Source organism: Chenopodium quinoa, unplaced genomic scaffold (assembly GCF_001683475.1).
Source record: "Chenopodium quinoa cultivar QQ74 unplaced genomic scaffold, ASM168347v1, whole genome shotgun sequence".
NCBI classification, from domain to species: domain Eukaryota; kingdom Viridiplantae; phylum Streptophyta; class Magnoliopsida; order Caryophyllales; family Amaranthaceae; genus Chenopodium; species Chenopodium quinoa.
The window spans coordinates 5,282,249-5,301,181 of record NW_018742329.1 but is presented as its reverse complement, the minus strand read 5'-3'; the positions used below and the strand labels follow the sequence as shown (position 1 = coordinate 5,301,181).

General features: G+C 35.4%; 1 protein-coding gene across 5 annotated transcripts; it reads right to left on the bottom strand.

Annotated features, from left to right (window-relative positions):
- Positions 1-321: 321 nt before the first annotated feature.
- On the bottom strand, positions 322-4,588 carry LOC110690785. Of its 5 annotated transcripts, none has more exons than XR_002505166.1 (3): positions 4,189-4,583; positions 3,605-3,652; positions 322-1,574 (listed from the first exon to the last, which is right to left on the bottom strand). XR_002505166.1 is itself a non-coding variant. In XM_021867678.1 (2 exons), the coding sequence occupies exon 2, from the start codon at positions 1,485-1,487 to the stop codon at positions 993-995; it is 495 nt and encodes a 164-aa protein (XP_021723370.1). In that variant the 5' UTR covers positions 1,488-1,574; positions 4,189-4,500; the 3' UTR covers positions 322-992. The 5 variants fall into 5 exon arrangements, 1 of the variants encoding a protein (XP_021723370.1); XR_002505164.1 differs by lacking the exon at positions 322-1,574 and adding an exon at positions 2,405-3,452 and having other exon boundaries at positions 4,189-4,588; XR_002505165.1 differs by having other exon boundaries at positions 3,605-4,584.
- Positions 4,589-18,933: the final 14,345 nt, after the last annotated feature.

Sequence of the window (18,933 nt, the reverse complement as noted above, 5' to 3'; positions counted from 1 at the left end):
ACTAAGATAAAGAGAAACTAAGTTCAGCTAGGGCAGTACCCATTTCCACCAATACAGAGCAGTTTTGAAGAATTGGAACGTAATAGAATTTCCGAAAACCTTCTGTTGATTACTTCTTTAATACTCGCAAAAACAAGTAACCATGAATAGCAGGACAGTAACGAACAAAAGCACCCTCTGTAAAACAGTACTTAAAAACAGAAATAACAACACTTTACATACTAAATTAGGTTACACCCAAAAAAAAAAAAATCATGCAACAAAGATGATAATCAAAGAAAGTACATTAAGGCAGAAAGAAAAGTAATTTACACACTAAAGTAGGAACAAAGAAAACCGATATTCATTCAAATGAGGCCATAATAGCAGTACAGTCAAGGTAGGAACATCATTACAATACAAGGACTAAACTACAGGATTTTAGCAATATGACAACAACTATTACATTTGTTTCGTACATCTATTAATAATTGACAAAAGCTGCCTAATTACTTTACCATATCCCAACCAAAGGATTAACAGTTGCTTACATACCCTCAATCACCTTAATCCAAAAGATAGTTAGGCATACTAAACACAGCTATTCAATCCTAGCACATTTATAGACATCCTCTAAATCCGACAGACCAGGAACAAAATTGTCAGGAATCTGCACTCCCACACCACTGGTAGATGGCTCACTACTATTAATCCTACGCTTAGCCGGAAGACTTGGTGGGAGAACTAAAACTGGAATTTGATTTGCTTCATCATTCGGCGTCACACATGCGTCATCTCCTAATCCATTAACAGAATCAGCTTGCTTTGAACTGCTCTCCAAGCATTCAAGATGACCCTTCAAAATCAGATACTTCTCCCTTAGCAAAGAACATTCACCACTAATCTTTGCCAGCAGAACCGTAGTTAGCATCCACTATTTCGAGATTGCAAACAGAAGCTACAAAGAAACATGCTTTCTTTGCAACTCGCTGCTCAGCAATGTGCACTTCAAGTTAGGGGTCGCTGAAAATGCATTCCATAGAAATACTATTACGAGGGCAAGTGACCATTAACCAAGACATATAGCCATGTCCTTCTAATCTAGTGGTTTCAATGCCAGTCACAGAAACGCCAGTCTTCCTAACTAAAACTCCCAAAACCTGTACAAAATCCAACGAAACATGAACATCATGAAATGATGCATCCTCCCTTGTACTGCATTCTGCACGTATGCGACTTAAATCTTCTCTGTCCTGCACTAACTCAGCACATCTATTCTTAAACAACTTCACACACAATCGATACATCTTAATGCGCTCATAAGTGAAATCAGACACGCGCACACTAAACCGACACATCAATCTCTTCACAGCTTTGTGGGCTGCTCTTTCACGAGACTCTTCAACTGAACTGGAATCTCCACCATAGAAAATAAACTTTGTACGAGAGTTTGGCTTATTAACTCGCACAAAGACATTATTCTTATCAACATCTATAAATCCATACATCGGTGATGGAAATTGTAACCAAGCAACAACCTTTTCCAAAAGAGGCTGAAAAGGAACAAAAACTCTTTTTGATCATCTAGCCATAACCTGTAATGGCAAAAACGATATTCAGCCCAAAATTTTTTGAATTGTAGCTTTTCTTTTCTGATCAGATTTCTTATTAGTGGAATTAAATTATATTTTTACAGTCCAGTGTTCGTAGGATTTATTGGCCTTGTTTACCATTGCTAAACACTCACTTATACTCCATCATTAGTTAAAATTAAAGACCAATGCCATCTTAAAACAACCAGACACATGGGCGGAGCTAGAAGGGGACATGTGGGGACACTTGTCCCCCCATTTTCAAAAAAAAAAAATTAAAAAAAAAAATAATTTAAAAAAAAAAAATGCAATTACAGTGCTCTGTTGCGACATTTGCCAGCCAAACCCTAAGTTTTTCAATTTTCAATTTCTCTCTCTTCGATTCGCCCTCGCCTGTCGCCTAGCCGGCTCGCCGTGACGCCGTCCACCGTTCGCCGGCAGTTCGCAGCAGTGACGAGGTTCAACAGCCGCCCTTGAGCCTTCGTCCTTCGTGACTTCGTGTCTTCGTGACTTCGTCATATGCATAAGCATAACACATTTGCTGTAAATCTGGATTTCAATGGAGGTATGAATCAATGAATGTATGATTAATTGAATAATTGATTACTTGTTTTGTTGTTTAAATGTTTAATTGTTTAAATTTACAGTAAATCTGAAATTCTGAATTTCATATTTTTATTACTTGTTTAAATGTTTAATTGTTTAATTGTTTATATTTTTATTGTGAATTTGTCATTTGTGGCCTTGTGGGTATTGATTATTGAATAATTTGAATTGATAAATGATTATTGATTTATATTTGTTTGATTGTTTCCCCTGTTAGAGTTTTTGGTTGTTTTTGTGAAATGTGAATTTAAATTATTAATTATTGTAAATTATTGAAATGTGTAGTTGAATTAGAAATTTAAAATCTTAGCCTCTTAGGTTTTGTTATTATGTAATGATGTGGATTGTGGTCTTACTTGATATCTACAACACTTCAAGATAAATGGAAGCAATATTCAATGTCCACAGTAATCATGCATGAACAGCATTATCCATCTGCAGTTTACGCCATTGAGTTTAATTAAGTGTTGCTAATGCTGCACTGTTGTTGATTCGTGAAATTTATAGTGAAACCTACGGTTTGTGAAAAGGAGAAATTAAGATAATAATTTAACCTTTTGATCTTGTGGATGTACACATGAAGATTGTTTAAAATAGACGAGGTTTATAGTGATCAAGAGACACTTACAGGTACCGAAATGACTTCAGATGCCAAGAGCCGTTGGAATTAGTTCTAGATTCAGGCTGATCAGATTTGTCAATTCAGTGAGGTTGTTTCTACATTCTCTGCCAAAGCTATCCACAATTACATAAAAAATTATCAAGAGACTGCACAGGAAACCGGTGCTTTTTTGTGCCAGACAAGGTAAAAGGGTCCCTTCAGATGTATTGAAATTAGTTTCAACCATCTGACATCTAAACTGTTACAAAATCAATAGAGATGGAGTTGGCCTTGAGGGTTTGCAATCAAAAATTGAATTCCTGAAATTGCAAAGTTTATTTTGTCAGTTTCTGGACTTGGTTAACCAAGCAGCCATTAGAGATTATGCAGTATTCACTTACATCGTCAGCGCTGTTGCAAGTAATATACCAATATGAAACCAAGTGCACGAATTGACCGAGTTTGCATCCCAACTATGCAGCACGTTGTTTGGGTCATTTATATTTCCCATCTATCAGTAAGTACATTTTCAGTTTTTTTTTTGTTTTTATTTTTTGTTAAGCTTTTCGTAAGTTAAGCATTTTGTCCCCCCAAGTTGAAAATCCTGGCTCCGCCACTGACCAGACAGATATTTCTTTTCCTCTATATACAGTAGTTAACATGTACTGCTTTCACTAAAATCACACATGAAACAGACTACATAAACACTTGATTAATAAATAAAAATTTGTTATACGCAGCTAAGCTACCAGTAAAGCACCACACAGAACACATGGTCCTAACAATACAACATCAAATACACAAAAAAAAAAAGCAAAAGAAGTACCTGAACAAATGTCCAACAACAAAACCACAAACAATGATATCACTGAACCTGTAACCCCAAAAAAGAACTAAAATAAGAACATGCAAATAAATCAGTTTATTTGTTGATATTCCTATTACCACAACAATTAAACCCATCTACCTATTACATTCATATCCACACATTGTGTAATTGTATATTCAATATTAGTCATTATATCACATTACATCTAATAATCTGTTAGTAAGTTAAGGTTCAATTTGCTAGAAAATTCCGAACCAAAGCGCATATGGAGAAATTAAGACTGTACTATAAGTATTGTAATATCATCTACAGCAAAGCACCACCTTTGACACAAACTACTGCGCACAGGAAACTCAAATCATCCACCACCAAAAAGAAACTGTTACTGGGCACGGATCGCTTGCCATGTCCAAAAAAATAGACACCCTCAAGATATTTATATACACTATGGTGAACAAGCACACCGACATCAATAACCCTATAAAATGCAGAGTGGCGGCCAAGTAAGGCATTCCAATGCAAGGAAAAGGAACGGTAAGTACACTCCCAACCTAGATAACAAAAAGAGCAAGAAAACATACCGGAGCCACAGAAAGAGAACTCCATTCCAGACCTGATCATCAAGCCCAAAAGCTCGCAAAACAAACCAGCAAAAGACCTAAACCAAAGCAACCAAGCAAAACCGAATCAAAAATCCAAGACACAAAACTACTCGTACAAGCAACAAGCACCTTAGCTGTCAGGCAAACCAAGGCATGGAGAATAGCTGGACTTCCATACACATGGCAAGATAGGAAACAACTGGCTGCAAGGGCAAACTCGGCATTTCATTGAATTCAGGGGTTTCTATGTAATAACACGCAAAAGAACTATTCACCAGCTACAGTGAATACTTTTGCATGTTTTATAATGGTTATAGATGTAAGAAGCAAGCTTTTAAAAGTTAGGTAGGGTCAATTCACTTTATTGCTTTAAACTTGACACTGGTCAGATTATTGTTATTTGTTAATAGTTAAATATATCTAAAATTTTAGTTAAACGTTATCAATATATTATTATTAAAATTTAAAGGCAAGGATTGCCATATCACCATGTGTCATTAGATTTTTGTTATTAATCCACGTCATATTTTAATTTGCCACATAATCATATCGATGACATGTGTAATAGGTGTTGAGTATTGAGAAATATAACAAAAATGTATGTTTATAACAAGATTCGATCCGTTTCACCATATTAAAAGAACCATTACTCAAATACCCAATTTAGTTGAAAATTTTAAAAAGTTTGTCTTTTTCCTAACAAATCAATGGGCTAACTTCATCTACCATCAATTGTTTCTCACACAAAACCCACCAAAAGTCCCAAAATTGTCAATCAAAAATAAATGGAATCTTCATGGTTTAACCAAGGAGAACTCCAACACATATCAAATGGGCGGTGTTCGTACAATCAATTGGTCTATGTTATAAGGACGGGAGGCCATGGCTATCGTAGTCGAGGATGGGTAGTAGCATGGGGTTCAAATTACGGTACATCACAATGGACCAAGAAGATACCTATACTTGCAAACCCCCCTAAAAAAAGGTAACCGAACTAATCCTATTAATCATGGTATCCTAAATTAAGTTGGGTTTAATTTCTAATTGTCTTTAATGTTATACGAAATCATTTAATTGCCTTGATTTGTAAATTAATAATAATTTATTATATTGAATAATTGAGATGATAATAAATTAGTTGAATAAGTAATCATAATGAAGTTTGTCACTTTATTTTTTATTTTTTTTTTGGACTCAATTGAAGTATTCAAACCATTAAAATAGTAAAGTAATTACTGATAATTTTTGAATTGCCTCATTTTATAGCTGCTTAGTTATGAAATTAATGGCTGAATTAAATGTTTGATATTATGGAGTAGTACTTTGACACTTAACCTTATAAAATAAATCACTTTGCTATTGTGACTATGTGATCAACCTATCATTATAAAATCAAACACTAAAAAAAATAAGCTCTGAAAAATTGAAGAAGAAATACAAACTTTAGCTGTTGTGGTTATGTGCTCAACCTGTTGCCACCTTAGTGGTGGTCGAAAGTACCAGATTTGTTACAGTGATTGCTCTTAGTAAAATTGTAGCACATAATTTTCTATAATATTGTAAGAGAGATTAAAGAAGGGTACTTTTGAAGTGGCATCACTTTCTTCAGCATCATTTTTGTAAGAAAATCAGTTTCTATACTGTATATCATTAGTTCGTTAGTTATTTTTTAATCTATAGCTGTGAATCTAGCAAGAGTTTCCAAGGCTTGAAGTTAAGCTAGTTGGTATCAAGCTTCTTGGTCACTGCATTATTTTACTTGTACCATGTTATATGTTGTAGATACATGCTTATCTCCTTATTAAAAAAAATACATGCTTATTATATCTATAGGACTATAGGTGTACAATTATTATATTGGTGCACATCTACCTTCCACAATCAATTACTTATTACGAAGTATATACTACTAAGGGCCTGGTCTCTTACGTTGAAATTCAGTTCTATTTAGTTCAGTTCAGTCCAGCTCAGCTAAGTTCAGTTCAGCTCAGCTCAGTTCAGTTCAGCTCCTAATTTCCTTCTCTTATAAAATATTCATTTCAGTTCAGTTTAGTTCAGCTCAGTTCAGTTCAGCTTAGTTCAGCTGAGTTTAGTCAATGAGAACATGCCCTAATTAGATGTGCATTCCTCTCAGTTTGGCCTCTTAGTTTGCATTTTTTTTATTGAGGGAAAAACGGCGCTTAATTAATAGTTAAGGAGTTAATAGAGTTTACAACCACTTGCCTCTCCCTAAGGGGGGGCAAAATTACATCTTGGTCAGGTTATTGGTTTGTTACATTGTTACGGTATGAAAGTAAATACTTAATACAAGCTGCGGGAGGATGATCTAATACAAAAGGTTGGCTCAGTTCATTTAAGCTGGTCCTTGCTTCCTTTGCCAAGATGTTAGCAGCCGCATTCTTCCCTCTTTCCATAGTACAGCTTGACTTCAGTTAGTTGCTGGAGCTGTGCCCTGCATTCATGTATTGATGGTGTTAGCACAGTATTATTTCTGTCAGTGAGCTCAAGTACAATGGTTTTGCAGTCTGTTTCAATGTGGCAGTTTTGCCACCCATTCTCCGTGATCCAGTTTAAAGCAAGAGATACAGCCTTTAGTTCTGCATCTTTAGCTGATGAGAAGTAGCCCTTCCATTGAAAACCTTGAATCCAATTTCCTTTATCATCTCTGGAGATACCTGCACATCCAGCTTGTTTGGAATGTTTGATGAAGGAAGCATCCACATTTATTTTTAGGAAGTTTTGGGGGGGAGGATCCCAAGCAAAAGATTTGGGCTCTGATCTGGCTGAATGTACATTAGAGAAGTACCATTAAGTAGCAGCCCAAATGCACTGGGATGTAGAGGTTTTGACAGGGGAATTTGTGTTTGAGAAAATCCAAGAGTTTCTTCTCCTCCAGATATGCCAGAGGACAAATGTGAAATTGATATTCCATGGGATGTTATTTTGGCTGGGCTCTTTTTACTTTAGGTTTCTGAAGCCATTCTGGGAAGGATTCTGACTGGTTCATGGAGCAAGAAGGTGGTGATGTTAGGCTACTCCAAAATTCAACTGCTCTGGGACATAGAAGAAACAAGTGTGTGGAGGTTTCTGATTGTGAAGGGCAGAAGGTGCAATGATTTTCTGGCTTCCAGTGCCTTATGTGCAGGTTCTTCGATGTGGGTAGCCTATCCCAAACTAATTTCCACAGAAAATCTGTATTTTTGGAAGAGTATGAACCTCCCAGATACATTACCACTGACATTCAGTAAATAGTGTAGGATGAGATGAGTTACAAAGTAACCACTCTTTAGCAGCAACACTATCAAATTTACCTTTCTTTGTCCAACTGGTGAAGTTGTAGTCTTCCCTGCTGGAGAGGTGAACACTACAAATTCTAAGGAAGATTTCATTTGGAAGTTGGAACCCTATTTCATTCTCCAAATCAGATCTAGAAGAGGGGTTGATGGAAATGAGTGACTTAGATTGAGAGAGGTGAGGTAAGGGTCCAGCAATCAGGTTCCTTGGTGAATCCTGCTGTAGCCATTTATCATCCCAGAAGCTGACTTTATTCCCATTCCCTGGCTCCCACTTTAGACTGTGTTGAAACAAATCCCACCCCCTTCCTACAGCAGCCCAAATGTGTGAACCTTTGTTGAAAGGGGTTGGATTATTTTTATTCCTAACATACTTCTCAAAAAGGAGTTTTCCTGCCGAGATTGATTGTGTGTCCACCATCCAACACAATCTTGCTAGACTGAGTAAGTTGATGCCAGAGTGATTCATGAAAGCTAACCCTCCCTTTTCCTTTGGTTGACACACAGATTGCCAAGTTATCCAAGTTATTCTCTTTTTAGTGAGGTTCCCCCCCCCCATAGAAAGTTTGATCGCATGGAATCTAGCTTGTTTAGGATAAATTTGGGAAGCTTAAGGCAATTCATGTAGTATCTGGGAATGGAAAACATGGTTGACTGGAGAAGAGTGAGTCCCCCCCCCCCCCCTTAGAGAGTGTGTTTGCTTTCCAAGAGGCAATTTTTTTTACCAATTTTTTCAATAATCACATTTAATTTCCTTCTGGTTGGTTTTTTCTCAGATAAAGGATATCCTAAATAGGTTCCTAGGTCTGAGGATCTGGTGACATTTAATGTCTGCTCAAAATCATCAATTATGTGGATTGCAGTGTTACCAGAGAAGTAAATCTGGCTCTTCTCTTCATTGATCTTCTGCCCAGATATAGAGCAAAAATTTCTGAGAGTCTCACTTAGGGAGTGCAGTGTTTTCTTGTCTGCAACCCCAAATAGTAAAACATCATCTGCAAATAATAGGTGGGAAATAGATGTCACCCCCCCTAAACCTGAAAGCTTTCCATTTATTCAGATCACTGGTCATGAATTTATCTAGTTAAAAATTCAAGACAAATAATGAAAATATAGGGTGAGAGGGGATCCCCCTGTCTAATGCCTCTGGTGGGGTGGAAAGGAGTTGAAAGCTTCCCATTGATGAGAATTTGAGAAGACACAGAGGAGATGCAAGACATTATGAGATGGATCGAGTCTTTTGAGAAATTGAAATAGTGAAGACAATGATTTATGAAAGCCCACTCTAGCCTATCATATGCTTTCTGTAAGTCAATCTTCAAAGCAAAAAGACCTCTTGAGCCTTTCTTTTTTCTCAGTTTGTAGTTGATTATATATTTTTTTTATTCTTTTTTATTTGTAGTGTTGCTCGAGACTTCAAGGCTAATTTTAGAGGTCATCACTTTACAAAGAAGCATGACAAGCAAAAAATGGAACACATTATGTATATTGGACTCTTTATATGATTTGCTTGATAAACAATACTATTAGTATATCCCAATGAATAATGTTTGCTGGATAAGAGTCCAAGCAGTATTGTTATTTACTCCATATAACTATTAGTTTTGCATTTTAGGATTTCAAAAAAAATATAGTTTTGTAAATTATCAAAAAATCTCGAGAAGAACATTGTTTTAATTATTCTTTTAATTTATGTAATACGGGATAATGATATTAAAATCATAAGCAACCACTATATCCACAATCATCTAAAAAAATCCGAGGCATCGCCCGGGTCACTAACTAGTTTAAGTTCAAAACATAAATGCCCCCCTACTTTTTAGTTTAAGATCCGTCATTGGAAGTAATGTAACTTTAGGAGTCACAATCTTATTATAGATGGTTATTGAAATTTCGTTACAACGTCAATAATTTTTTTTAGAAAAGAACCAATTTCACATACTAAATTTATATTAGTTGTTAATATGAATTTTATTTTACAGCTTTGCATAAAAAAAATTATGTATGTACTTATATTTTTTTCCACTAAAATTAGTACAAGTAATATATTATCGGGTTTAAAAAAACAATACGGAGTAGTATATTACCAAATATCAATGAACAAGTAAATTATGTAAACATATATTGATTCAAAAAAATGTTAACACACATTGATAAATCTTTCTTTAGTTAAAATTTAGGCGATTTAAAGTATGGAAAAAATAAAGAAAAATTAACAAATTATCCATATGAATGATATACTCAATCTCTCTTAATACTCAAAATCTATTCCTTATGTTGATGGAAAATATGTTTGAATTTGATTCTCACTTATACTACTTTTAATAACGTCATTCATTAATTGGCCTATTATAATATACTATCTTCATTATTGAAAAATCTATACGATTATTATTTGTACAAAAATCAATCAATCAATAAATACATAGTAAAAAAACACCATTAATGACACGTGTCATCTTCCGGTATGCCCTTAGTATTTTTCAAAAAAAAAATTAAAAAAACTTTTAAAAAATATGATAGAGAATATACACAAAAAAAATAAAAAAAAAATCTAAAATTAAGGGAAAAAAATCATAAAATAATATATCTACCAATTTATATATCTAACCATATCTTTCTATTAATTCCTATATAAATAATTAGTTTTGATGTATATAATTATAATTTATAATAAAAAAAAATCATAAATATATATATCTTTCTTCCTACATTAATGAACGAATTTTTTTTGAAATAAGAGACCAAAAAAATGTAGTCATAAATAATAAAAAAAATTGAGTTTCTTGATTTGAGATAAAATAAAAAAATATAGATTATGGACCAAATTTATTTTTTTATATTTAAAAATAGTTTTAAATTGATGCTCTGTAACAAAAAGTGAAAAACCGTGCATGGCAAGGTGTAGGTGTCTTTTGAAGCGCGCCTACTGATGTGTCCAATTTATATAGTGTTTTACCCCCGTCCCTTGGTCATAATTAGTAGTGTTTTTGGCTCTTTAGAGCCACTTTTATTACTAATTGGTGTTTTCTAGTGTTTTTGTAGTTTTGCTTGAGTTTTGTAGGAAATTGCACATTTGGAGCGTTTTCCGGGTTTTTAATGAAGCAACTACGAGCATTATATTAGGAGGACACGACCATCTTTGAAGCTCAGGACCGGTTAGAGCCGATGATTAAGGGCTCGGTATGTGATACCGGGGAATTTGGACCGAGTATTCAAGACCCGAAGAGGAAATCCGGATTGGGCCGAAGAATCGAGCCCAATCGAAGTCCAAGCCTCGAGGAAGAGACCGGGCCCGATCGGGCAAGCTTGCGCCCGATCGGGCTGGCGCGCGGAAGAGAGCCCCAGCAAGAAGGCGCGCCTGATCGGGTGAGCATAAGCTCGATCGGCGCGCGGCTGCCCAGGAAGATCGTGAAGAAAAAGGCGGGCCCGATCGGGCGCGTGTTTTTGGAGCTGAGGTTTTAGTTTTCAATTAGGATTTGTTTTAGGGATGTTTTAAGTACGATTTTTGTACGTAATTTTGATTACCTTCTCTTTTAGAGTTTCTCTCTCTAATTAGAATATTTTCTCTCTCTAGACTTCTCTCAACTTTTACTCTTGTTCTTAACTCAACTTTGTAGTTCCGTCTTTATCGGTAACGATTTCTTCTTTATTAATTTCAGCAATTTTATTTCTTTATTCTATTATGTCTTCTTTTATTGCTTTGATTAGTTTAGATGTAATTATGCGTGAGTAGATTTCTTTCTAGGGTTTATGGGGTCCATAAATAATATGAAGGGGTAAATTATTGTTGTTAATTATCAATGGTAGATTAATTTCCTATTGATTGATTTAATGCTCTGTGACTAGATTTGCGCAGATCTTTTATGCATGAGTTTGACAATATTGATTCGAGATTCGAGAGATGAGAATTGATGTTTAGGTCTAGTTTTAATTATAGGCAGGTTAATTTATAAATGGTTAAGTTGAGATTCGAGAGATGAGATTTAATACCGGTAGATTAATTCTGTGATTGTAATACGTAGCGAAAGCCCTTTATGATCTGATTAATTTATGCATTGGTGATTGATTATTATGTTTTACCCTGGAATATTATTTATTGGTGAACCTATGCCCTAGATCTTTTATTCCTTGTTTTCTCTTTACTCTTAATCTCCGTAGTTTAGTTTTATATCCAAATTTATATATTGGTTACTTTATAATTTAGATTGCTTGAATTAATTAGGAATAGAAAGACCAGTTTCCCTGTGGATTCGGCCTTACTTCCGTATCTATTATTAGTTAGTGGTTTATAGGAATTACTTTTGATTAGGTAATACGACTATAACCTGTCACCTACGTTAAGCATGTGTGAATATGCTTGGCACTCATAGGAAGTGAGATTTGACATATACAATTAGGGACAACGATTAGGGACAAGGAAAGTACGGAGCCACCTACAAGTTTTTAAGGAACTTATAAACCGTTTACGGATCATAAAAGGCAACCATAAATAAAGGGACAATGATAGGTAACAACGATTGACTTGTGAAGGTTACACCCCATTCATAATCCATGAGATTACTAACTCCATATGGTTCTAAAGCACGAAATGAGGATCGGGGATGATGGTACAAAGTGAATTATGGAGTCACATTCGCCCGTAATTGCCTCTACTCGATTCTTATAATGAAAAGTGATTCTTGCGATCTGGCATGCAAACAAAATATTCAATTTTCTCCATACTAATATTAAGCTAAATTGGTAAAATATTAATGCACACACATAATTCTAAAATATTGTGATCACTTAATTAAACAATAAGATTAAAAAGGAACCTAAACCGGTTGTCCAAATTATCTTATTAGGCGTGACTTTCAATTACATATTCCCTTTAAACATGCAACATGGTGATCAATAAATATATAATAGAATAAACATTAATATTGGAATTAATTTAACAATAAATTGTTAGTCAAATCAAATATAAATTAACCTAATCATGATATTAGAAATATAAAAATAAAATAAGTAAATAAATTAATTAATTACTCACATTACGCGCATTCCTTAAAATTGATATATCATGAATAAATTGTTAGAAAATTTAATAAAAATATAAATCAAATTGAAACAATTAAATTAAATAAAAAGTAGAGCTGATTTGGTCCAAACCCTCAGTCAATTATACCTTTCATGCGTTGGTTTAAGGACGGAACATCGGGTTAAGTATGGACTCCTTGGAGTGCTTAAGGAACGAATGATGTAGATAGGAATATAAATTTAAGGCTTAGAGTATGAGAGAGAGAGAAAAGAATGATTTTTTTGGTGTAGAAGAGAGGAAGATAGAATGATTTGGTGCCCCAAACTTTAGAAAGGAGGGGGTATTTATAGGAAAAATGAGTAGAGAGAACACACGGAACCCTAAAAAGATAAAACCCTAGTTTTGGAGCACCGTGACACAGCAAATGTTGGCGCAACACGGCAAATTCTAACGTGACACGGGTCATGATACCGCGTTGCGGTGAAATAACGACCCTAAAAAAGATAATAAAACGCGTTCATGTTTATGATAGGCCATCGTCGAGCCTACCAAAGATAAAAGTCATGTCTTGGTCTCACTAGCTAATAGCAAGGGTAAGAAAGGGTCGGAACCCAGGAGAGGCGTTGAATCAACCACCAAGATACTACCGCTTAAATAAGCTAAATGAAGTCAATATTGGGTTGGTTTTCTGTAACATGAACGAATTCAAATCAACTAAGACTAAGGGGTAATTACCAATATTTAGAGGATTCTAGGGCTCCGGATATACCACTCAACTTCATCACAAATCACAAATAGCATGTAGCAACAATGGTAAATTAAGGGGATAATATAGGGGAAGTCATCTAAAGCACCTAACTACTCTCTCGAGTTAGAGGGATTACTTGAATCATGAATACAACCTACTCTCGTGGTTACACACATAAAACAAATATTAAAGCATAATCACGATGACAAAAACATTCCCTTGACTGGAAATTCCTATTCTCATGGCATTTCAAGTCAAGTAAGCATAAAGGAGCTAACTCAAGTTCATCTCTCGATCTTTCGTTGAGAAAGCTTGGATAATAGTTCTAGCAATGGCCATATACAAGAACTAAGTAATTAAACCACTTAAGCTTAACACTCAACAATTACCAAATTAACACATGCAATAAGTAATTAGTGACTACATTGAGGGTTTTACCCAAACCCTAGAAAATTAGACTACTCACAATCCATGGAGATTAAAGCAATTAAGGTTTTCAAGCTACTCATGAACAAGATTCAAACTAAAGATTAAGCTAATTAACAATCTAAGCATACAAGAATTAAGCAAAATAATTAACAATCAAGGCAATTAAAATGGAAGAGAAGAGTAAGAGATGTTACTAGAAGCTTCAACTTTGAATAACAATGGTGGAACTTGTCTTCTACAATGATTGAGATTGAAATTTCCAAGCTAATAATTAAATTCTAACTAATGATTTGAGAATATTTGTGTTTCCAGGATTACAAACTAAGAGAAAGCTCTAAAAACTTTGATGCCGTACAAATGAGCTCAAGGGATTATTTATAAGACCCCCAAATTAAAAAGATGGAGAAAACAAGAGTTGGGCACGGCTACAGGTCTACACGAACGTGCAGCCTGCTCTGCACGGACGTGCCACCATCTACACGGACGTGAAACTCAAGACAGATAGATTAGTCTTGATTCTGTTTTGGGCTGGGCAGACTACACGGACGTGCAGGAGGTTTTGCACGGACGTGCTGAGATCTTGCACGGTCGTGCAAGCTCTGGCAGAAAGCTTGGCTTGCTAGAACACTCTTGTACGGACGTGCAGGACATGGCACGGCCATACATGGTCTCTTAGGCCCTCTTCTTCACCTTTTCTTCGGTTTTGCTCCTTTGTCTCGGCTTATCATCCATATGCTTCAAATGGTCGTCTTTGGACCTAAAAACTCAACAAAAAACAATAACAACCCGTGAAGCAAGGGGTACACAAAAATTGCACAAAAGTAACCAAAATACCAATATATCAAGTAAACAAGGTTCAAAATCACCCTAAAATCATATCGAATAACAAGTTATCAGTTTACGCGGAGAAAACACTTTTATAAGCTGGATTTTAACAAATTTTCCAAAAACAAATTAATTTTGAGAACTTTGTCGATTTTTTTCATAAATTCGTCCATGAATCCGTGTTTCATTTTGATTAATCCATTTTGTTTATCAATTTATTCAAATTGTTTCATATTTTCAATTTTTGACAATTAGGGATTTGTTCTTCATAAATTTTAAGAACAATGGATGAATAATCCTTGATTGGTTAACAAAGAATAAGCCGCATTGATCTTTGGATGCTTTGTGGTGGCAACATTATATGCATTTAGCCTCAAATAATGGTGTCTTTTTGATAGAGAAATCAAAGAAGACAACTGATTGATATTATTTCGAATCTAGTATTGATCCATAAATTTGTATTTTCAAAAAGGAAAAATTGTCCAAAATAATCCGACATTTGCCTCTTCCGCCTAAAGTAATCCGACCTTCATACCCAATCGGCTCAAAATGATCCCAAATGGTCATGTAACTTGACACATGGAGACATGTGATTGGTAAAAATAATAAAAATAAAGTAAAATAAATTTTTTAAAATAATTTAAATTTTTTTAAAAGATAAATAAAAATAAATATTTAATTTTTAAAAAACCACCCCATACGTTGCCCATTCCATCGTCCCCGATGCCTGATACCCCTGCCCCGCGGATCTGGCCACCTAGACCCCTAATCCCAACACTGGTGCTGCGTTTAACCCCTATCCTCCAAAAAAACCCAGACATTGTTTTGGAAACACCGACAAGCCATAAAACGATCTCCCAACTATCGAAAACCTCTTTTTAGTTCCGATCTCAACCCCTCCCCTTCCCCTGTCCCTTTTCTGGCCACCTTCCCTTCCCCATGCCCCGATTTCAGTCCATTCCCTTCTCATGCCTCGATTCCGGCCCTTATCCCTTTTAATTTCCCACACCTTGATTTCGGTAATGGTTGTGTGGTTTAGTGGTGACAGAAGGGGATAAGTGAGGGTAGGAGGGTCGACGAAGGGCGCTACTTTGGTCGCAGTGGGGCTGGTGTCTCTGGGCTTTGTCAGGGCTGATGGTAGGGGCGGGGGAGGTGGTTGTGGTCGTGGTGGGACTAGGGTCTGGCTTTACGTTTTTTTTTTTGTAAGAAGAGTTAAATAATGTTAATTACTAATAATCATTTTTCAACCAAAATTAAAATTAAAACTTATTTTTTTGACCAATCCGTAGTGACAAATATAAATTAACCTTAATAAAAAAGAAATTACCTACTCTACCGATTACAGGTCGCATGGTTCCATTATGAGCAGATTGGGTATTAAGTCGGATTATGAAAGATAATCAAAGTGTGGGATTATTTTGAACGCATGAGGAAAAAGTTGGATTAGTCCGAACAATTTTTCCAAACTTTAGAATTTAATAAAAAAAATAGGGAAATTCTCTTTGGTGAACTCCAACTTTTTAATTTTTTAAGTAGTAAACGTTTTAAAATTTTATTATTAATGGTAAACCTAAATTATTGATTACCATTAATTAATAAGTGTTATTTTTATAAAAATACTTAATTATAATTTTTTTTCTTTTTTTTGTAATAATTAAATTAATATAAAAATGTTTTAAAATAAAAGAAAATAAAAACCAAACCCCTCCCCTACCCAACCTAGCCACGGGCGGCCATGCCTTTGCCGGAAACGCCCAACCTCCCCCATCGCCTGCCACTTCTGACCTCCCCCATCCTCAGCCGGGAACGCCCTGCCTCCCCCGCCCCACCTTCTCTCTTTCCCCCATCCCGACCTATCCTAAACCCAGATCCCGGCGGCCGACACCCCAACCACTGGCCCCCTATCGAGATTCCAGCTACCATCTTCCTTCCCCTCTCCGATTCCAACCACCAACTCCCTTCCCCTTCCCGATTTTGGCCACCCCTCCCTTCTCCTCCCCATTACTAGACACCCCGTCCCTTTTCCTCCCCGATTTTAATAGCCACCAACCTCAACAATAGCCCGTAACACCATCAAAATAGCAACGTTTCTGCTGCTGCTCCCCCAATTCGCAAACACACCACTCACAAATAATGCCAAAAATTCCTCATTCATTCTATCGATCTTACCCATTAATCCTGTCGTAAATTTCACCGCACCCACCTTGCTTCGTCGTCGATAAGGTCACCTTGCTGGTTTTAATGGGTTTTTTTGTGGGAGATGGGGGGGGGGAGATTTCGAGGAAGGGGGTTTGTGACTTTGTGGTTCAAGGGGCACTAAACAGCGGGAGGGTCAAGGGTGGTCGATACGGCGCTGGACAGGGGAGGAGGGTCTTGGTGCGGCCAGTCGGGTCTGGAGCAAGGAGATTAGGTTTGGGGGTATGAGGTGGTTGTGGAGATGGCAACGGACCAGATCCAATAGGATACATATCCATATCCGTTTTAAGGACAAAGATCTAGTTCCAAATTCGCAGATCCAAAATTTTGGATCCAAATCCGGATCTAGATCAGTATGTATTTTGTTTGTTTTAAAAAATTATTATCTTTAAAAGTTTGGTTCGTACAAAGAGCTAATATTAATATATATACATATATATATATATATACACATATATATATATATACATATATATATATATACACATATATATATATATATACACACATATATATATATATACACATATATATATACATATATATATACATATATATATATATATATATATATATATAAGTTTAATTAATATATATCTACATAATTCAACCCTTATTTTTTTTAATTTTGACGAGAATTAAATCATTGGTTTTAAATGGTTAAAGTTTAGCTCATAAAATAATAACAAATAAAGTATGTAATAATAGAGTGAATTATAGATTTATATTTATACTTCCTCCGTTCTTTATTACTTGACCCGCTTTGACTTTTACACTATTCACCACCCCTACTTTGACCGTCTTTTGTGAATAATACGTAAGGAAAAATATATTCATGTATGATTTTTTGGATTCGTCTCAATAAGTACTATCATAATATATAACTTTTATAATTTTTACTTATGGAGAATTTAAGTTATTGATCGTCAAAATTTTGCATTGGAAAGCGTGATAAAAGAAACAGGTCAAGTAAAAAAGAACAGAGGAAGTATAAGACTAGTCAACTTAATTAGTATATAAATCTTAAATAATAATATAATTAATATATAAAAAATTATAAAACGAATCCACGGGTCAGATTCGAACCAGATTTAGATCTCAGAAATAGGTTTCAGGTCCAGATCCCGATCCACCGGGTCCAAATATTGGCGATCCATATCCTGTAAAACGGATCTACCGGATCCGGAATCGGATCCAAGATCCATTACCATCACTAGGTGGCTAGTTAGGTAAGGGAAGAGTGGGTTGTGGGATTTTTTTTAGAAAAATTATTAAAATAAATATTTCTTATATAAATGTAAAATAGAAAAAAACTAACTAACTATTGTTAAATATCTACTCCATCCGTTTCAAGTTACTCGCAACAATTACTAAAAATGGTCATTTCACATTACTCGCAAACAAACTTTTTTTTCCTTTTATAGCAAGTTTTTATGTGTGATTTTACAAAATTACCCTTACTTTTTTTTAAATCCCCTAATTAAACTACTTATTTTATGTTATTAACTTTAAACCTAACATTGATTAACTTAATTATTTCCACCAAAATCTTTCCCCCTTCCATCTATATCCATTCTCACCACCACCAATCTCCATTCAATGTTCATCACCTCTCTTTGTTCATCTCCCCTCGATTCGACCACAACATTCTATGGAGACACCACCGTCACAGAAAGTCACTCCCATCGTCTCTTTTGTTGTGGCTGCCTCCGTTTTCTCTCTCTTCCTCTTCTTGTTGTCTTGTCATTGTCAGTGAAGCACATATTTGAAGGTTTTATGGTCAAATTTAACCATAAAAACTCTAGATCTAGAGTTTTAATGGTTAAATTTGACCAATTAAAGTTGTAATTGATGATAAATAGTTGTTGGTTTCGGATTTTGGGGTTGTGGGTTTCAGGATGAGTGGGTGGTGGGTTCGGTGCTGTTGGGTGGTTAGTGGGTTTGCGCTGCTAGGTGGTGGTGTTGGGTGGTTTTGTGGTGGTGGGTGATGGTGGTTTGGTGGTAGATGGTAGTGTGGGTGGTTTTGTGGTGTTAGGTGGTTTTTATTCACTTTGTTTTTTTTTTGTTAGATTAATACTTAAGTGTATGCCCTTATTTTTCATTAATTATGTTTTCAATCTTTTGTCTAGGAGTCCGCAATCACCCCATTTATTGTGAGTAACTTGAAACGGAAGGAGTAGTTAATAGCTGACTTAATATAATAAATTTAG